Genomic DNA, 13948 nt, shown 5'->3' on the forward strand with positions numbered 1-13948 from the left:
TCTTGGTGAGTTCCTGGAGGAGCTCCACACATTAGTCTCTCACTTCCATGACGACGGCTCCGCACTCATCCTGCTCAGTGACTTCAACATCCAGACTGATAAGTGAACCTCTCCTCTCCTTCCTCTCCTCCTTTGACCTTTACCACTCCTCTTCTCCTCCTACCCACAAGGCAACCAGCTGGATCTCATCTTCACTAGACACTGTTCTACTGCCAACCTCTCCGTCACTCCCCTCCAGCTCTCTGAGCACTACTTCATGTCCTACTCCCTCTCCTCTCCTCCTCCCTTACTTCCTCCACCTACCCACATGGTCTCTACCCGTAGTCATCTTCACTCCCTCTCCCGCTGATCTTTCCTCTTCTGTTACCTCTGCTCTCCTTGAATCCTTCTCTCCTATCCCCTGATGCTGCTGCTGATCTCCTCCTCAGCATCCTTTCCTCTTCGTTGGACGTCCTCTGTCCCTTCACCTCCAGGCCTGCACGCTAACCCCCCCCCCCCATGACTGTGGGCCTCAGTGCTGCTGACAGACGGAGCCTCAGAGAGGCTGAGCGTAAATGGAGAAAAGGCAAAACTCCCAGAGGACCTTCTTAACTTCCTCTCTCTTCTTTCCACGTTCTCCTCCTCTATCTACTGCTAAAGCTGCGTTCTTCCGCTGTAACACCCTAACCCTCGTAGGAGGCAGAGGAAAGGTCAGACTCCCGTTCCCGCTGGGCCGCAGCTCACTCCAGCTCGCCTCCGAGCAGCGACCTCCAGGCCCGGACAAATTATAGTAAAGACGCATTCATTTTGCCTTTTTCCTGCAATACCCGGCGTTTCACTTGATCCCACTAGATGGCGCACTCCAGACACACCTGACCTTTGCTGAGGTCTGGTCTCTCTAGACGACGCCCACACCTGACAAACCTCCCCTAGACCGCCACACAGCGGACCACCAGTGCTGCGCTGAAGGATCACTTCAGGATCTTCGTCAGTGATGTGCGGTGAGGCAGCGACTCATTCAGAGTCAGATCCACAGACATGAACCCAACGTAGAGCAGCTTCAACCACCGTTACACTGGCAGCGACCTGTGACCTGTGACCTGTGACCTGTGAGCTGTGAGCTGTGAGCTGTCAGCTGTGACCTGTGACCTGTGAGCTGTCAGCTGTGACCTGTGACCTGTGACCTGTGAGCTGTGAGCTGTGACCTGTGAGCTGTGACCTATGACATGTGACCTGTGACCTGTGACCTATGACCTGTGACCTGTGAGCTGTCAGCTGTGACCTGTGACCTGTGAGCTGTGAGCTGTGACCTGTGAGCTGTGACCTATGACATGTGACCTGTGACCTGTGAGCTGTCAGCTGTGACCTGTGACCTGTGAGCTGTCAGCTGTGACCTGTGACCTGTGAGCTGTGAGCTGTGACCTATGACCTGTGACCTGTGAGCTGTCAGCTGTGACCTGTGACCTGTGAGCTGTGAGCTGTGACCTATGACCTGTGACCTGTGAGCTGTCAGCTGTGACCTGTGAGCTGTGAGCTGTGAGCTGTGACCTGTGAGCTGTGACCTATGACATGTGACCTGTGACCTGTGAGCTGTGAGCTGTGACCTATGACATGTGACCTGTGAGCTGTGAGCTGTGACCTGTGACCTGTGAGCTGTGAGCTGTGACCTATGACCTGTGACCTGTGAGCTGTGAGCTGTGACCTGTGACCTGTGAGCTGTGAGCTGTGACCTATGACCTGTGACCTGTGAGCTGTCAGCTGTGACCTGTGACCTGTGAGCTGTGAGCTGTGACCTATGACCTGTGACCTGTGAGCTGTCAGCTGTGACCTGTGACCTGTGAGCTGTGAGCTGTGACCTGTGAGCTGTGACCTATGACATGTGACCTGTGACCTGTGAGCTGTGAGCTGTGACCTATGACATGTGACCTGTGACCTGTGAGCTGTGAGCTGTGACCTATGACCTGTGAGCTGTGAGCTGTGACCTGTGAGCTGTGACCTGTGACCTGTGACCTGTGACCTGTGACCTGCGACCTGTGAGCTGTCACCTGTGACCTGTGACCTGTGACCTGCGACCTGTGAGCTGTCACCTGTGACCTGTGACCTGTGACCTGTGAGCTGTCACCTGTGACCTGTGACCTATGACCTGTGACCTGCGACCTGCGACCTGCTCCACCGACCTGTGTTTCAAAAGCGGAGCGCTCGCGGGCGCCACCCGTGAAAATGTGTAAGAACTACAGATTTATAAAGAGAACAACAAACACGTGAAGTTACTTTACCGGTCCGACGGTGAGTTGCTGTTGAGTTGCTCATATTTTCCTGTTTTTTGAGAATTGTTAAAGTTTAGATATTTAATCTTCAATGTTTGCAGTCAAAGCTAAATATAAGAAGAAGAAGAGAAGTGAAGAAGAAGAGAAGTGAAGAAGAAGAGTAACGGAACTACAAGCATGAATCGACCCGCGTGCTCGCGCGCCCCCTTCAGTGAGGCAGAGGTACTGCTCGCTCCTCTGAGCTCCTCTGAGGTTTGATGTCAGATCGAGACCGAATAAGTTCTACACACACGTGAAATACAACACATGAGCTATTCTATGGAATAAAGGACTTACAATACAAGTGTCTACAGATATTACAGTGGTGACAAACAATGAGAAAACAAAAGGAACGCGCTCAACCTGTCTGTGAGGGATTGCGTAATCTGAGACGAGGCACAACTCGCGCGTCTCCTCTGTTTGAACAGCACATGAGCTAATTAGGCGATTTTGACTATAAAAATGCTAAAAATGATTGAAATCATACAGAAATTACATTTATAGCACAGATCAGTAGATAAATATTGTTTATTTTATTTTATCATTATTTTATTATCAGTCCCTGCTCCTCGTTCAGCAGCAACACAAGCTGCTTGATCTCCTCCATCACGTCCGCTGGAGCACAGACTCCTGAACGCGCTCGTTCCTTTAACCTCATGTTTCATGTTGTATAGTTGAGCCACTACGTAGAGTTTATTGCAACATAAACTGGGAGCATAAGAGCTCGTTGTTTTAATGTCTTTGTGTTTCTGCTGCCTTTAAATCAGCCGCGCTGTCCCAGGCCCGAGGTCAACAACGGTGATCACCGTCACCCGCTTCTCCACCTCCCGGTGCGCCATAACCCCATCTCACCTCCTCACCTCCTCACCTCCTCACCTCCTCACCTCCTCACCTGTTCATCTCCTCAGAATATGACTTAAGTATAGATAAATAAATGCTTAAATACATGTTTGAATACAGAAATAAATAAAACAATAAATAAATACTGAAACAACTATTTATGACATTCGGAGAGTAACGGTCAACATTGCATCAGCGTTGGTGGTATAGTGGTTAGCATAGCTGCCTTCCAAGCAGTTGACCCGGGTTCGATTCCCGGCCAACGCATCTTTTTTTCTGTCCCGAAGATCCTCCAGAGCCTCACTGGTCCACTGCTTTGGTCTCCTCACCACAGGTCTACAGAGCTTTAGTTTCTGCCTGTCAGCAGGAATCAGATGGACCATGACGTGGTCAGAGAGTCCCAGTGCAGCACGAGGGACGGCGTGATGGGCCCGCTGAGTGTGGTGTAGCAGTGGTCCAGAATGTTCTCCTCTCTGGTTGAGCATTTAATGAACTGTCTGTATTTAAGAGTTCATGGCTGAGGTTTCCTTTGTTAAAGTCACCAAGCACAATAACTAGAGAGTCCGGGTCGGTCCGCTGTGTGGAACCCTTCCGCGGCATGAATGAAGCGAGTAAAAGCGTTCACAGTTTTAACAGCAAATCATAGAATATTTGGTTTGGGTTAAAACACAGAAACACTAACATTGTTTCGCTATGACACGTTCATACTTTAATTCAATGTGCAGTGAAAAGTACAAGATTTCCCTCTGAAGTGTAACAAGACGTATAAAGTAGCATAACAACTAAAGTACCTTAATATTATAGTACTTTGTACTGTTACTCTTCACTACCACCCGGTATATGTCCATGTATCCAGAGTGTGTAACGCAGTACTTGTAGACTGCAGTATTACCACATTGTATTACTGAAGTACAACATGAGAGTCTGAGATGTTGTATCGTCTACTCTCCACCAGAGAGCACTGTGGGCTTCTGCTGCTTTTATTTTGAAGGAGGACAACCACGAAGCGGAAGTGATAGCTTTCAGAAGCGGAAGTGTTTGTCCGTGTGTTTGTGTAGCTACAGTCTCTGTGAGCTAGAACCTGGTCCGGGATTTAACGGATCCACAGAGTTCCCCTCCGACTGCCGGGAGCCTCCGGTAGTCCGTGTTCGTCCTCTGGTACCGGTACCGGCTGCTGGTGCTGCTGTCCGCTGCTGTTGGTCCCCTCTGATGCCCGCGGACCGTTAGCCGTTATCTGTTAGCCGTTAGCCGGTGTTGTTCTGAGTGTCATGGCGGCGGGAGGCGGCGCGGCTGCTGCTGTTGGAGACGTAGAAGAAGACGCGTCACAGCTGCTGTTTCCTAAAGGTCTGTTTATATATAAATATAAAGTGTGTATATATATATATATATATATATATATATATATATATATATATATATATATATATAGTATTAGTACTTTTACTGTATTTCTTTAAATGTAATATCTGTTATTTTATTGTACTGTATATATTGTGCATTTCCATACATTTTATTTTACTCTCTAAATTGCTGCTGCTACAAACTAATTGAAACAGCTACTGAGGCTAAAATAAATGACAACAGTGCTGCCTCTCTCTGATTGGTCCTACTGACGCGCTGCCTCTCTCTGATTGGTCCTCGTGTCCCCCCACAGAGTTCGAGAGCTCAGAGACTCTGCTGAACTCGGAGGTCCACATGTTGCTGGAGCACCGGAAGCAGCAGAACGAGAGCGCCGAGGACGAGCAGGAGCTCTCTGAGGTCTTCATGAAGACCCTGAACTACACGGCCCGCTTCAGCCGCTTCAAGAACCGGGAGACCATCACCGCCGTGCGCAGGTGAGGACCGGACGTTTGTGGTCTGGATCTGATCCGGACCTGATCTGATCCGGACCCCCTTCTCTCTGTTTCAGTCTCCTGCTGCAGAAGAAGCTCCACAAGTTCGAGTTGGCCAGTTTAGCTAATCTGTGTCCAGAAGCTGCCGAAGAGGCCAAAGCCCTGATCCCCAGGTGAGTCTGATCCACGTCCCCCGCAGACCTGAACCAGGACCAGGACCAGTAACCCTGTTTCCTCCTTGTGTTTTCAGTCTGGAGGGTCGGTTTGAAGACGAGGAGCTGCAGCAGATCCTGGACGACATCCAGACCAAAAGAAGCTTCCAGTACTGAGACCAGGTCCCCCCCGCCCCCTTTTTTAAGTATCCAGATCTGATTGGTCGTGATCATGTGATCTGATGACATCACTCAGCTGGTGTTTGTTGTTTCTGTCACAATAAACGTTACTTTTTTTTACATTTTTCTTTTTTAATAAATTTGCAAAAATTTCTACATTTCTGTTTTTTTCTGTGAAGATGCGGTGCTGAGTGTTCATTAATGAGAAATAAAATCAACTTTTTAGATTTTAGCAAATGGCTGCAATGAAACAAAGTTTCAAAAATTTAAAGGGGTCTGAATACTTTTCGTACCCACTGTGTGTGTGTGTATATATATGTATATATATATATATATATATATATATATATATATATATATATACACACTAAATAGCTCAAGTTAGATATTATTGTAATGTTCGGACCTTTGCACGAGGAGATTTTCTCAATCTGGACCTTTTGGAATTTTAATTGAATACCCCTGTTCTAAAGGATCCTTCTGGTCCTGGATCTGGTCTTAGTCTGGTGGTTCTGTCCATCAGTACACACACACACACACACACACACGTTAGGGAACTACTGAACCTTCAGCACTAAATATAAGTTTCTACCATGAACTTTAACTTCGTGTTGGTTATGATGAGGAAGAGACGGGTTCATATAGAGGATCAGGACTGAACTCAGACTGGTTCAGGACCAGATAAAGGTTCCTCACTGTCACTTTAACGTCTTCAGGAGGAAACAATGAGCCACAGACAGGAAGTGAGACGGTGTTTAGAGACGGACCAACGTGATCTTTAATAAATAAAAACAGACTTTTAAAACTCATTTATCAGATGTTGACACAGTAGTCTGGTTCAGGATTCAGGTCCTCAGAGTCCTGCAGGGCCTCAGGTAGGACCCCGCTGGAGGTCCTCACCATCCTCATGGTGGTCCTGCTGAACAGGGTCCTCTCGTAGTCCATCAGCTGCCTCCAGAAACCAGCGTTGGGTCTGATGAAGGGACGCTGATCCAGAACCACTTCATGTGCCCGCCGGAGGCTGAGACCTTCAAACCTGCAGACACAGAGACCAGATCCTTTACCTCACTAACACCAGCTGGACCACAAACAAAGGGGGACCACATGGGGACGGGGTCTACCTCATCAGGTAGGCCATGATCAGGGTCGGGGATCGGCTCCTGCCGGCGCTGCAGTGGACCAGAGTCCTGCCGGTCTGGTTCTGGTGGATCCGCTCAGCCACCGGGTCAAAGTAGAGTCTCAGGGGGGCGTGAGGTCGGTCCTGGACCGGGACGTGGAGGACCTGCAGACCGTCCAGCTGAGGGTAGACCAGGTCCTCCAGACCGCTGGCGTTCACGACGAGCGTGATGTTCCTGCTGGAGAGGAGGCCGAGGTTCAGGGCCGAGTCCAGACCACCGAGGAAGAGACCGGGGGACACCTGAGAGACCTCCATGACCCTCTAGTGGGGGCAGATTATTAGAACTATATTATTACTATAATAATAATATTAATACTATCATCAGAGTATAAATAAAGTAATAAATAATAAAATGCTGCGATGATTAAAACCATAAATATTAACGTGCTCTTTATGTATTAATGAATGGTTACGTCATATTACGTCATCCATACACTTTGTTCTACTTCTGTATTTTTATAAAAACGTAATTACTTCACATCTGTGAGATTCAAAAGGCTTCTGTCAGAAGTGGGATTCGAACCCACGCCTCCAGGGGAGACTGCGACCTGAACGCAGCGCCTTAGACCGCTCGGCCATCCTGACACTGAGAGCGGAGAGCAAGGATGAGGCCCTAAACAGACGTTAATGCGTTCATATCCAACATGGTGGTTCAAAGATTAAATATATTTCTGTTGTTGAGATAAATATAAAAGTGTTCTGGACACCGTGCAGTTCAGACATTTTGGGGACAAGTTCGGGCACGCGCGCGCACACACATACACGCACACCTCACGTGTCACGGGACAATGAGTCACTTTAGTTTAGTTTCGGTTCTCAGTCTGACTTCAGCTTCTCGTGCAGGTAAGATCTACTCTGTTTCTATTGGATTCTATTCTTTACACGATATTTAGTTACAGTCAGATTATTACAATAAATAAACACAAACTGTTTCATTTAACAGACACGCGGTCACGATTTGTTCCGTTTAAACCAAACTTCATTCACAAATGTCGCAGTTAAAGGTTTGTTTGTTTCCTTGTTTCCTTCCTTCCTTCCTTCCTTCCTTCCTTCCTTCCTCCTCCCTCCTCGGTTACGTTCAATTTAAGAGTTTCCCTCAAAGAGAAGAACATTCTGAAGGGTTCGGCTTCCGGGTCACGTGATAGAAGCTCTCAGGTGGGATTGATTAGCTCGTGACAGATCAAAGATGGCGACTCATTTTGCTGGATGAACAGCAAAGAACAACAACACATGTAAACACGAGCTGCTGCTGTCACGAGCTCGATGCCGAATGTTAGCCGAGCTCCTCACGAGCCGTTAAGTGTTCAAACAGCTGATCTGACGAGTCTGATTGGACGACAGGTGAAGGGCGGGAGTTTATTAACCATAATGTGAGTGGAGTCTGGTGATAAATTCATTCAGGCTGAAGAAAGACAACAGACGTCACTCTCACCTGTTCACTCCGGATTAGATTGAAACGTCAACAACTTCCGGTTGGGGTTTCCCGGTTTCCAAAATAAAAGCCCAAATAGCATTAAATAAAACCAACAACGTAAACATCCATGTTACATTTCTGTGAAACCAGGTCTCACTTAAAAGTCTTTTTTTAATGTGTAAACCACTTCCTGTTCTGGTTCCTGTCTCCTGATGTAGACCACATGAAAATGCAGAAACGAAACACAGACCAGGTCCAGAAAACTGTCATCCCGAAGGTCCGATATCACCCGAGCATCCAGACCCCGACACCTGGAGCCAAACCCAGACCCAGTCAAACCCAGAAGACCAGACCTGCTGTCGTGCACCCCCCTCAGACTGGGACCCGCAGTAAGATGGTCCAGAAGAACCAGGATGTGGACAAGACCCCTCAGATTAAGCCAGGTCCTGCTGTGAGACCACAACCTGATGTAGGACAAAAACAGGGCGCTCAGAAACCGCTTCAGAGAGCCGCTTCAGATCCAGACCCTGACAGACCCCCTCCCACACCGGAGCAGGTCCCTGTGGGTCTAGGGGTCCAGTTGGATAGGTGTGTTGTGGAGGACGTGGAGGTTCTGACCCGTGGACAGAGTACCAACCAGGACTGGTTCACCTGGAGGAAGAACCGGATCACGGCCTCCGTGGCTCACCGCATCGCTCACAGCCGCTTCGTCACCGGCAAGACCAGAACCCCGCCCAGGTCCTACCTGTCCGCTATCACAGGTAGACCACGCCCCTTTTACACAACCACGCCCCCTTTACACAACCACGCCCCTTTTACACATGAAATGTAAAACAAAATAGATTAATGGTAAGAACGGATGAATAAATGAAGACATGCTGCGTCTTTATTGGCTGACTGTGACTCCACAGGTGAAGGCCGGAGAGTCCAGACCAGAGCCATGTCCTGGGGGATCCAGATGGAGGCTCAGGCGGTCCGCAGTTACCAGGTACAGTCCAACACACCTGATGCAGTAGAGACGTGTGATGATGGTGATGGTGGTGATGATGATGATGATGATGATGTCGTCCCACAGACGATGAAGAGCGCTGCGCTGGGTCGGTCTGTCCTGGTCCAGGACTGCGGTCTCTTCATCGACCCTCTGAGGCCCTGGTTGGCTGCGAGTCCCGACGGGATCGTGACGGACAGCCGGACCGGCCAATGGCTGCTCTGCCTGGAGGTGAAGTGTCCCCACAAGCACAAAGACAGACGGGTGGAGGATGCCTGCAGGGACGACCCGGCCTTCTGTCTGGAGCTACAGGACAGACGGGAGACCGGAGGGGTGAGACAATCCTCTTCTTCATGTCCTCGTCTCTAATGTCCCCTCCTCGTCTCTAACGTCCCCTCCTTGTCTTCCTCTCCTTGTCTCTAACGTCCTCTCCTCGTCTCTAACGTCCCCTCCTTGTCTTCCTCTCCTTGTCTCTAACGTCCTCTCCTCGTCTCTAACGTCCCCTCCTTGTCTTCCTCTCCTTGTCTCTAACGTCCTCTCCTTGTCTCTAACGTCCTCTCCTTGTCTCTAACGTCCTCTGCTTGTCTCTAACGTTCTCTCCTTGTCTCCTTGTCTCCCTGTCCCAGTCCCCGGTCTACCACCTGAAGACGTCTCACAGTTACTACACACAGATCCAGGTCCAGCTGGCGGTGACGGGTCTCCGTCGGGCCGACCTCGCCGTCTTCACCCTGAAGGAGACGGCCATCGTCCCGGTGACCTTTGACCCCGTCCTGTGGGAGGACACGGTGTCCAAACTGGAGATGTTCTACAGGGACGCCGTCCTGCCTCACGTGAGGGCGAAGACACGGGAGGACACAGCAGCAGCCTGGACGCCTGAGCTGTAGAGACTGTGTTTAAAGTATTACTTTGAAAGTATACTTGCTCCGTAGTACAGCAGAGTACTAGTACTACTACTACTAGTACTACTACTACTACTCCCATCAGGTTGTAACCAAATAGGTTTCATATTATTTTTCTTGTTGCTAAAATATCAAACGATTGAAAATGTTCCGTTGTTCTCGTCATTATGCCGACGACAAAAACCATCTTCATCAACTTCCCATAGACGTCCATTATAAAGAGACTGTGTGTGTGTGTGTGTGTGTGTGTGTGTGTGTGATAGATAAAATAGTTTGTCTCTCTGAGCTTCTGTTAAAAAGCTATTTGATTAAATATTTCATGTTACTGGATTCTAAACGACTCCGTCGTCTGTTTTTTAAACTGGTTGATACTTTAATGTGTCGAGATATAAACGGCTCATCTTCAGACTAAACACTAAAGAAAACGTACGTATTGGGTTCCGGTTCCACCGCTGAGAGGATGACCCAGGAAACGGTAGTTTTGTGAATGCAGTGCAGCTTTAGTGTAATAATGGAGAGAACTGAGACCACGAGGCAGCTCTGAAGCCTCGAAGCTTCTCAATGAACCAGAACCACAGGGTCCACCTCACGACATGAAACCAGAAGAAAGAGCAACGTCAGCGCTAACCAAGCGGCTAACGCTAACCAAGCGGCTAACGCTAACCACGCGGCTAACGCTAACCAAGCGGCTAACGCTAACCACGCGGCTAACGCTAAACACGCGGCTAATGCTAACCACGCGGCTAACGCTAAACACGCGGCTAACGCAGCGCTGAAGTCGTCTGGAATATTATATTATAACAATAATAATGTATTATGATTAATATTATATCTATTATATAATATGTGGCCATAAAAAGAAAGAAAAACAATTATGACGACTAAACCTTAATAAAGAATTTAAGGATCTCGAGCATAAAAAAGAACAAAAAACGAATTTGTTGACATAAATGAAGAAGGTCAGAAACAATATGAACCTATTATGCTCAATGAGTCCGGCTCAAAATGAAACTTCTGGAGAGAAAGCTGAGGAAACAACGAGGGATCGATGTACAGAGGGAGGGAGCCTCTAAGAGTAGACTCAGAGGCTCCGCCCACTCCTTCAGGTGCTCAGCTGTGTGGGAGGAGACACAGCTGGAGCTGAGCACCTCATCAGGAAGGTGGAGGAAGGAGCAGCAGGTGAGCGGACCAGGGCCCTATTCCTCGTACGTGGTTGAACTAAGTCGATCAAATGTCCTGTTAGCAGCTTAAATGAACTGGATGATTGACATCAGGCTATCTCGGTTCCTCAAAGGCTGATCCGCTCAAACAGTCTCGTTAATTTGAACCAGACGTCAGTCAACAGGATCGTTGCGCGTGTCCGTCCTACTTCAAAAGGGGGAAGCGTCGATCACCGAAAACATGATTTTCTAACAGTACAACGGCAAATAAAGTCAAAGAAAGAGCCTCTTTTTACTCCGCTGACGAGCAGGAGATGATCATGAACACATATGAGGAATTCAAGACCATAATCATGAAATCTAACGCTGCGAGGGCGACGAGAAGCATGGTGACATATCACAGACAAGTTAAATGCGCAAGTGTTGGGAAAATGTAGGTTAATTTAAGAGCCTCATCACCTCAATCAATCACATGATATTTCTTTAAATGTGCTGCTGGCAGTAGGCTTCATGGAACGCATCATCAATGAGATCTATAGCGAAAATAATTATATCAACTCTTTCAGAATAAGTAGATAAAAACAAGCCCAAAGAGAATCTAACTGATACGAATTAATAGATACTGATGAGGATATATGTAGGTGTATGCACTTATGTATCATGTATATATATATATATATGTGTATATACATGTATGTGTAGATTATTATATAGAATAGGAGTTTGAATATGTGTGTGAATCTGTGTATGGGTGGATCAGTGTGTGTGTATTATTCATAATAAGCAGTAAAAATAAATTGTGTGTAATTCTCTCTATTGTTATCATGAGTCCACCTTCATCATGTGCTACAATAATGATCTCTATGGTGTACTAATAATACTGTCACATCATTATGAGTGCTTTCAACCATCATGTAGTTCAACCAGCCATCAAGAGGACACGGGAGCAAGTAAACACTGAGCACACACACATTATTCAGAATGGTGATCAGTACAACATGTTGCCATGGTGATGTAATGAACACATCCATAAGTTTCTTAATCGCCAAATAAACGTTATGAACAGCACGGCATGCAGCGGCTTTCCCGATGTTCTCCGCATCACCGACACTACAAACATGAAGCATCGCTCCACAGCGCGAGGCTGCATCAGTCTGTGAGACAGTAGATGGCGTGTGGTGTTCAATGTACGGCTCCAGAAGTCTGTAAATAAATGATTCCTTGTCGGTAGAATCGATAGCGTTCGTACAGGAAGTCATCATGATGTGATAACGGATCTTGGCGATCTGGAAGAACTCTCTCCCTATAAAACGCTGATCTGACTAATATCGCTTCCTCATCGATGGATCTCTGAGGAAGAGGAGCTGACTCTTGTTTCCGGGGGAGTGGAGCTGATCCAGCGGATCTAGCTCAAGCCTGCTCTGGAGCAGGTTCAGGCTTATGGATGTGTTGCTATGGTGATTTTTCCAAACTTGCTTCGAGGAACCGAAAAGCCTCACTTATGTAATCTCATCCTGGAAATTATCCGGCTAACTCAGTTAGCCACGTACGAGGAACGGGGCCCTGAGAGAACAGATGCTTCATGTTCTAGTGTGATGAAGATCTGAGCGCTTCAACAGACCTTCTATGTCTCTAGATCTACGTCGCTGCGTGTATGTTGGGCGTGTCCAGAGATAAACACTAGAAACACGCTTCACACATGTTAATGTTTGGAACCTCAAAGCTTTCGTGTTCCTCAAACTTTATCGCTGAATGAACAAAATGTTTTGAGGATTTTATTTTCATTGTTTTGCGACTTTGGGATCCACAGGATTGTAGACGTGGTTCATGTCTTTACACCTGTAGACCACCAGGATCAGGACCATGGACCAGGACCAGGCTGGTGGGTCTTCTGCTGAACTGAAGGGCAGACGTGGACCTCCAGAGTCTAGAATACATTCTGTACCTGGAGCTCCAAGAAGTCTGAAGACACGAACATCTCCGTAGTCCGTTAAACTCAGAGCAGCGTGAATACTTTAATATGTCGATAGATAAACGCTCATTCTGAGGTAACTCTGATCTTCAGCTGACTAAACACTAAAGGACACATGTGTTACTAAACTCCATTTCTGCCAATAGAGCCTTTGATGACTTGTGTTGGTGCTCAATGTGACTTCCTGTCACCGTTAAAGGAACCACAGAAGAAGAGGAAGAACACATGATCTGATCGTTTTATTAGGTTTGAGTCTCTGAATGGAAATATAATGTTGGATCCTTTCAAATTGATAAAAGAGTCCATGATACAAAACAAAGAGCAGGTTTAATGTGACGATAAACTTTTAAATAAACTCCTAATGGGCAGTGACGACTCCGCCTCCTCCAGAGTTCACTGTGACCTCACCAGGTGAACAGAGACGACCAATCAGCTCGCAGCAGATCACCTGGAGGAGCAGGTGAGACAGTTCAGAGAAGAAAACGTCCTCCGGTCTGCTCTGACGGCTGATTGGCTGCCGTGACAGGAAGTCGTTAAAGAGGGAGGCCGGGTTTGTGTTAGCGGGGGGCGTGGCCTCACAGGTAACCCTCCTTCCTGAACTGCTCGTGCAGGATGTCTCGATACTCGTCGAAGCCGCCGTCGATGCGTCCGACTTTCCCGGTTTCACACACCCACAGCTCCTTACACACCAACCGGATCAGACGCTCGTCATGGGACACCAAGATGACTCCGCCCTGAAACACATGACATCACAGCATGACATCACAGCATGAGGACACACCTGAGACTCACCGGCAGGTACATCAGATCATTATACCTACGAACACAGAGCTAACGGTTCCCTGAACAGAACTGAAGAGTTAACGGTTCCCCAGACGAGGTGACCTCACTAATATAAACACTCACCGGCCACTTCATTCGGGACACCTTGCTGGTACCGGGCTGGACCCTTTTGCCTTCAGAACTGCCTGAACTCTTTGTAGCAGAGGTTCAACAAGGTGTTGGAAACACTCCTCACTCATTTTGCTCCACATTTACATGATGGCTTC

The 13948-nt window shown here is 47.7% G+C and overlaps 4 protein-coding genes across 5 annotated transcripts in view; 2 read left to right on the plus strand and 2 right to left on the minus strand.

Moving 5' to 3' along the window:
- The first annotated feature begins 4165 nt into the window (after positions 1-4165).
- On the plus strand, positions 4166-5439 carry polr2d (RNA polymerase II subunit D). The gene is made up of 4 exons (XM_079165651.1): positions 4166-4469; positions 4780-4960; positions 5035-5130; positions 5208-5439. Exons 1-4 carry the CDS (start codon positions 4394-4396, stop codon positions 5284-5286), a joined length of 432 nt encoding a protein of 143 aa, XP_079021777.1. The 5' UTR covers positions 4166-4393; the 3' UTR covers positions 5287-5439.
- Positions 5440-6102: 663 nt separating this feature from the next.
- Positions 6103-7917, minus strand: LOC306701619 (dual specificity protein phosphatase 14; the record flags this gene model as incomplete). The annotated part of the gene is made up of 3 exons (XM_079166974.1): positions 7899-7917; positions 6411-6727; positions 6103-6325 (listed from the first exon to the last, which is right to left on the minus strand). The coding sequence occupies exons 2-3, from the start codon at positions 6719-6721 to the stop codon at positions 6103-6105; spliced, it is 534 nt and encodes a 177-aa protein (XP_079023100.1). The 5' UTR covers positions 6722-6727; positions 7899-7917.
- Positions 7006-10097, plus strand: LOC306700717 (uncharacterized protein). Of its 2 annotated transcripts, XM_079165810.1 has the most exons (6): positions 7288-7309; positions 7410-7470; positions 8099-8641; positions 8792-8868; positions 8956-9201; positions 9495-10097. In XM_079165810.1, exons 3-6 carry the CDS (start codon positions 8104-8106, stop codon positions 9750-9752), a joined length of 1119 nt encoding a protein of 372 aa, XP_079021936.1. In that variant the 5' UTR covers positions 7288-7309; positions 7410-7470; positions 8099-8103; the 3' UTR covers positions 9753-10097. The 2 variants fall into 2 exon arrangements, with proteins under 2 accessions (XP_079021935.1, XP_079021936.1); XM_079165809.1 differs by lacking the exon at positions 7410-7470 and having other exon boundaries at positions 7006-7309.
- A 3026-nt stretch (positions 10098-13123) lies between these two features.
- abcf3 (ATP-binding cassette, sub-family F (GCN20), member 3) overlaps positions 13124-13948 on the minus strand; it is a 13788-nt gene continuing 12963 nt past the window's right edge. Inside the window, exon 21 of the mRNA XM_079166741.1 lies at positions 13124-13633. Coding sequence (XP_079022867.1) covers positions 13475-13633 — 159 coding nt within the window. The 3' untranslated portion in view covers positions 13124-13474. The remainder of the gene's footprint in view (positions 13634-13948) is intronic.

The sequence above is a fragment of the Pholis gunnellus genome (genome assembly GCF_910591455.1).
Source record: "Pholis gunnellus genome assembly, chromosome: 9".
In the NCBI taxonomy this organism is placed as follows: Eukaryota; Metazoa; Chordata; class Actinopteri; order Perciformes; family Pholidae; genus Pholis; species Pholis gunnellus.

What these genes read in the sequence shown, in the direction of transcription:
- polr2d (XM_079165651.1), top strand. Translation starts at nt 4,394, where the DNA reads ATGGCGGCGGGAGGCGGCGCGGCTGCTGCTGTTGGAGACGTAGAAGAA. An exon ending in ACAGCTGCTGTTTCCTAAAG is followed by an intron (nt 4,470 to 4,779) that starts GTCTGTTTATAT and finishes GTCCCCCCACAG; the next exon opens with AGTTCGAGAGCTCAGAGACT. An exon ending in ACCATCACCGCCGTGCGCAG is followed by an intron (nt 4,961 to 5,034) that starts GTGAGGACCGGA and finishes TCTCTGTTTCAG; the next exon opens with TCTCCTGCTGCAGAAGAAGC.
- LOC306700717 (XM_079165809.1), top strand. Translation starts at nt 7,255, where the DNA reads ATGAGTCACTTTAGTTTAGTTTCGGTTCTCAGTCTGACTTCAGCTTCT. An exon ending in CTACCTGTCCGCTATCACAG is followed by an intron (nt 8,642 to 8,791) that starts GTAGACCACGCC and finishes GTGACTCCACAG; the next exon opens with GTGAAGGCCGGAGAGTCCAG. An exon ending in ACAGACGGGAGACCGGAGGG is followed by an intron (nt 9,202 to 9,494) that starts GTGAGACAATCC and finishes TCCCTGTCCCAG; the next exon opens with TCCCCGGTCTACCACCTGAA.